General features: G+C 49.4%; 1 protein-coding gene across 7 annotated transcripts in view; it reads left to right on the forward strand.

Annotated features, from left to right (window-relative positions):
- Positions 1-3,856, forward strand: part of ARHGAP1 (Rho GTPase activating protein 1) — a 25,955-nt gene extending 22,099 nt beyond the window's left edge. For all 7 annotated transcript variants that reach the window (XM_069017309.1, XM_069017304.1, XM_069017306.1 and 4 more), the window contains one exon: positions 82-3,856. In XM_069017309.1, the coding sequence (XP_068873410.1) occupies positions 82-261 (180 nt within the window). In that variant the 3' untranslated portion in view covers positions 262-3,856. The remainder of the gene's footprint in view (positions 1-81) is intronic.
- The last annotated feature ends 2,163 nt before the right edge of the window (positions 3,857-6,019 follow it).

Raw genomic sequence — 6,019 nt, forward strand, 5'->3', positions numbered from 1 at the left:
AGTTCTGGCTTTGGGGAGGGTAAAGGGCAGCTGCTGTGCTGTTCTGCAGGGTTCACAATGGTCTCTTTCCTTCCCACATAGGTCTCTGCTCACAGCGACAGAAACAAGATGACAAACACCAACCTGGCAGTTGTGTTTGGCCCAAATCTGCTCTGGGCCAAAGATGTGGCCATCACTCTAAAAGCCATCAATCCCATCAATACCTTTACCAAATTCCTGCTGGACCACCAGAAGGAGCTGTTTGAGGCTGCAGAGGCCTGAATCCAGGCCAGCCCACACCTGCACACTGTGCCCACCTTCCCCCTTCTTTGTCTTGGAGCTGTGACCAAGCTGTCTCCAGTACAAAGGGACCATTGATCTTCTGGGTGATGAGCAGAGTGAGGGCTGTGGAGATGATGGTGAAAGTGTGCAAGTAAGTGAGCAGGAGACCTGCAGCTCTGGATGGGCAGGGGAGCTGGTCTCCCAGCTGCTGAGACTGGACTCCTAACCCACCTGTGCAGCTCCTCCAGGGCTCATCACCAGTTTTCTGCCCTATCAGATGATCTGCCTTCCTTTCCTCCTTCCCTTATGTGCAGTTTTTCTGCCCTCCTGGTCCCTTCCTCAGCACAGATCTTTTTGTTCCAGCTCCCAATAGCCCCAGCTCACCCCTCCTTGCCTCAGCTGGTCTGTCTGGGCTAGGGTGGGCTTGCTGGGTTTTGTGATGGAGACATTCTTACTGCAAGTGCCATTTCTCAGCACTGAACATGCATCCTGCCTTTCCCCAGAGGCACCTAAAGCAGGGAAGGGAGCAGCAGCCCTTGTGCTTCAGGTAGCAGCATGTCCTGCACTTGCAAACACCATTCTAGACCCCCTGCTTTTGGCAGGCAGGTGAAGGACAGGCTCACAGCAATGGGCTGTGTTACCTATCAGACTCCAAAACAATGAAGGTGAGTTTAGCCCAAAGCCCAGCGTCTCTGGGGTCACCCACCCTAGACACTATTCAGTGTTTGCTGGACTGTAGTGGGTGACTTGCCTCCTGTAGTTACCAGCTCAGGTGTGTTTGTCCTTCCAGCAGCACTTCCAGCCTGGCTGGGAAGGTTCATGCCAGGCCTGGATGTGCATGCGGGCCAGCTGTGACCCTTTGACAGCTGGTGTGTCTGAACGGCAGGAGGAAGTGCCCTGGTGGCACGGAGCTGCTAAACACCATAAGGATCACCGTCTGTCCTGGCAGCAGCACGAGGCCTCCTCTTCTGGCACATGTATCTGTGCTGACTGCCACAGACTGCCTTGACTAGTTAGTTGTCTTTTTGAGCACAACTTTACCCCCAGCACAGTGTAACAGAGAGCATGGCCTTGAGGGAAGGTCTGGGGACTGGGGCTAACCCTCACTGTGGAGTGCACCAGGCCTGGATTACAAATTTCTGCCCAGGTGCTGAGCACTTGTGTGCCAAAGCTGTGAGGGAACAGCTATTCCATGCCAAGGCCCTTTGCCGTGTCTCCTCCTGGGTTCATACCTTCCACCATACCATCTGGTCAGATGCATCCTGTATGGCCTGGGCACAGCTGGAGAGATCTCTCCAGGGCATGCTCAGAGTGGGGTGGTTCTGGCACCTCCCCAGAGCAGCTGCAATACTGTTAGAGCATTGGGTTTAGGTTGCCTCATTCCCATTACCTGAGCTAAAAGAGATCCTTCTCCTTAGCCTGGGCCTGTCAGGGTTTTAGGAGAGAGCTTCTAGCCTTACTTCACTGGTGGGATAGATGTTTGTATCTTGTGCCCTGTGTGCCTGGGCCAGACCTCCCTGCTGCATCTGGCCTCAGGGACAAATCTTTTGGACCAAGCAGAACTGTTTTTTTAAAAGCTACTGGATGCTAAATAGAATTTGCTTTTTCATAATATTTTAGCCTGCCTTTAAACACTGACCAAAGGTTGGTGCCCCTAGTGTAATTGAAGTAAGTGGCATCTGCTGCAGGAATTAAGGAGATTGCTCTTTTTGCTAAACTCTGGAATGGGGATGGGTGCAAACATAGGCAGCTCTGCAAGGCAGTGCAGGTGCAGCCAGCTGGCTTGCAGGAGGAACACCACCATGTGGGTGGGAACAGTGAACAAGAAAGTGAGCATTACTAAGACTGGAGCAAGAGATGTTCTAAGATAGGACTGGATCTGATCCATTCTAGATACTGGGAGACTTTGCCCTATGGAGGCTACCAGACTGCTGACTTCAGGTCTCCCTCTTCCAAGAGTATGAGCCTTTCCTGTTTGGCAAGGATATGAATTGTTTCATCCTGAACAATTCACAGCAGTAACCAAGTAAATGTTTTGGAGGTAGAGATAATCTGCTCCTAATTCATCTGTGAACTCTTCTAGAGTGAGTTAGCAGGGCTGATGTGCTGTGGAGGAGTAATCTGGGGTGGACTAGTGTGAAGAGAAGTGTACTTGCCCCACTGTTTAAGGGGCAAGCCTGTGGAGGCTGAGGGAGCCTAGTGCAGCCCCTCTTTCCCGGCAGGCACCCTGCTCTGTGGAGGTTTTGATAGGGGAAGAAGGAGACTTCCTGCTCTGACTGTATCTGCAGCTGACACTGGCCTCAACTTCATTTCCCTAGAGGAAAGGCAAGCCCAGCTAACGTCTGGAACAAACAAGCCCGAGCTTGGCAACCTGGAATCCAAGTGCCTGCGTGCATGAGGCCTGGCCCTATGCACTCTCTGGGGAAGGTGGCATGTTCTGGCGTTGCAGAGCAGCAAGGACTGTTCCCTGCCCAGTAGCCAGAGGAGCAGTGCTGGAGTAGCTCCTGTCCAGGGGGAAGTGGAGGATTACTGCAAGTGTCTGAGTTCTGGCTGGAGTTGGGTGGTTTATTTTGTGGGGTTTTTTGGGATTTGTTTTTTTTTTTAAAGTGAATTCTTGAAATGACATTTCCTCTTTTAGCAAAATAGAGGCTGATTCATCCCCTGCAGGCAGGGATAAAAGCCTGCTCTGGTTCAGTGCCTGCAGGGAGCAGATTCGGAGAGTGTTCAGGGAACTACTACTGCTCATGGTGGGAAAGTGCTTGCAAATCCTGGAAGGGACCCAACTGTAAATATCCCCGTTCCTCTGCTGCTCCTTGTGCTGGAGCTGCTGAGGGCCCTGGAGCAGGCACAGTAACCAGGGTAGCTTTTGCAGTCTGTTCTCCTGAACGCCTTGTATTGAAATACCTGTCCTGTGACCTGAGCCGGGACCTGGCCCGGGCCTGCCTGCAGCCTGTGTCAGGTGGGTGGTCACCAGAGCCTGCACCTGCCGAGGCCAGGGGGTTAAATTCCCTCCTCACATGGGCAGGGTGCTGGCTGGGCTGGGTTTCTCTGCCTTGTGTGGGTCAGGGGCAGGATACACTTAAGGTGCTGGTCTGTGTCAGTTTTCTCCTTGCTGTAGAGCTGCCCAAGGGTCTCTTCCCTGGCTTATCTTTCAGGTTAGCTATTAGCCATTTCTTCCTGTGGGGGTACTTGTTCTGCATCAGCCTCCTGCTTTTAGCACCAGAACACCTCTGCTAAGCCTCCTGCAGTCTTAATGGCCTCTGATCACTCCCTGGCCCAAGCTGTGAACTGACACCAGAGCTTTTGGGTGGTGCAGGGGGTCTGGGGCCATCCAGATGCCTTGTGGCAATGTGTGCTAACTTGAGAGAGCCGAGGGCCAGTTTGATCCCAGTTTCCTTTTTTATGTACAGGGGCTCCTGTGCAAAAATTTCGGCTTTGCTTTTGTTGCTGGCGTTCCCTGCCTTCTTCTTTGTTGATGTTCACCAGGTGCAGGCCTGGGTTTTCACGGTTCACACTGTTTGTTTTCTTTTAATCTGCACCAATCTTGTATTTCACAGTTTGCACTTTTTGTATTTCAATAAAAATCAAAATGTAATCTCAGATCCAGGTATGTCTGTCAAGTGGCAGCAGCAGTGGCACATCTACAAGAAACAGGAGTTAAGACTGTCTATGCCGCCAACCGCAACCATGCTGAGAGGAAGGAAAGAAAGTAAGAAATGCCTCCTATGTGAGTAACTCTGAAGAAATACTAGTTTGCAGGAGCCTTGGGCTGGAAACCGAGTTAAAACAAAAATGTAGTATAGATTTGGCTCTTTCCTGAAGAGGGCTGTTCTTCCATGTTACCATCTTCCTGTCATGATGAGCAGTCTGCCTAGGATTGCCCAGGGTGCTGAGTGGGAGCCACCTCATGATTAGCTGGCTAAGTTTATCCTGTGGCCAGGTGATGCAATGGAAGCCTGCACCACCTGATTTCGATGTATGTGGATTGCTAACTTGATGAACAATAGTCTGGATAGGACCACCACACTCCCCTTGATCCATAGTCAGTTCACTGCCTTTTCCTAGACTGTAATTTGCCTGTTACTTCAGTAAGCTTTTTGGCTAGGATGCAAGAATTAGGAGTAGAATGGAGAGCACTGGAGCTGAAACCATCAGCATTGGGCAGTAGCCTGACTCCTGGGCTGTCAGCAGTGATGCGTCAGGATGATGTGTTAATGCTGATGTCAGCACTTGCATGTCTAAACTGTGTGCTGCTTGTCAGTTTTTATTGTTCATAAACTGTCCAGCTAAGGGCTTCCCAGTGTTGCCAGTTCTCCTTCTGCATGTTGACATGGCGCCTGTAATGGGGTCAGCATGGTTAACATGCCAACTGTATAGCGAGATCTCAAACCTCCTCTCAGTGTAGCAGTTGGTCCTGGCTCTGGGCTTTGTCACAGTGACCTGCCTGGCATTGTGCTCTAGCAACATCTGCTCAGAGGAGCTGGAGAGCAGGTGCATCTGTCCCCAACAGGGAGCTGGCATTGGCAGGACCTACATTATGTACAGCCATGGGCAGTACTGAACGCAGCGTAAGCACCATTGCACCTGGACACATTCTCATGAGTCGCTGCCCCGTGGCTTTAGGGCCATTGTTCTGAGAACATTTTTTAAAATATAAATGCATACAGTAGGCTCACAGTGGGATGGTTTTTAATTGTTCATGACCTTGGTGATATCATATTTCTGTGATTGTTTACTTTCTCACACGCTTGCTAATGGTTTTTCCAGTCCCTTGTCTTACTGGTGACATGGTGTAAATGGTGGATCCTGAAAGTCCTGTAGTAAACCCCAGATCCTACAGGATGGGTTCTGTGAGTTTTGACACTGTACAGTGTCTTTTTAAGTTCCTGAAATGACACTCTTAGATACATACATATACCTGCATATAATGTAGCTAGATCAGTTATCCATAAGATTGCAGTGGGATGCTCAGTTTACTGTGTTACCTTCTGAAGATGTGATCAAGAAAAGATTGCTTTTATTAGTTACCCTTGTATCCCAAGCTGGAATATTCCCTCCATAGAAGCTTCTAATATACACAGTCTTTTTTTTTTTTTTTTTTCTTCCCCATTCCTGCCATTTTATCCACTGTGTCTTTTTTATAATAACCAGACACCCTGTACACTGCAGCTTAAATCAGCAGTTGTTTTAAGTACACAGATTTTTATAATCTTGTCTTTCATTTAAAGGGAAGGTGTTGGGACCCTGCCTGACATTGTGTGTTATACAGGGTTAACTTTTATCAATACTAGAATACAGCTGTTAAGTTTGGTTATTCTTTCTGTATCTTATTAGTCTCTGCTACCTTGCCTGTCAACTCAAAACATTCCTATGCTTCTTTAAGCATGAAGTAGCAACCATGTACAATGCAAAGTCTGCGGGTATATTTTTTTCCCCCTTTTCCCATCTGAGGACAAGTTGATATTTCAGTGAGGGTGGGACATCCAGATAATTGAGTTTCCCAATTCACTGGTGAGGTCAGCAGGGTCAAATACTGTATGACTGTTCTCCCCACTTCCAGGCCCCTGTTCTGTCTGTCCCTTGCTGTCCTGCCAGTAGGTTGATCTCAGTAGGATCCCACTGACTGCTGCAACTATAATGCACCAGTCCATTTTGCCCTGTCTGATGGAGGCAGCAACTTGCTCTGTCCTGCATTCACTGACAGGCCCCTGATGCTCCTGTTTCCTGGAGGAAAACAAGCATGAGCCTGGGGCTGTCC

Source organism: Aphelocoma coerulescens, chromosome 5 (genome assembly GCF_041296385.1).
Source record: "Aphelocoma coerulescens isolate FSJ_1873_10779 chromosome 5, UR_Acoe_1.0, whole genome shotgun sequence".
NCBI lineage: Eukaryota > Metazoa > Chordata > Aves > Passeriformes > Corvidae > Aphelocoma > Aphelocoma coerulescens.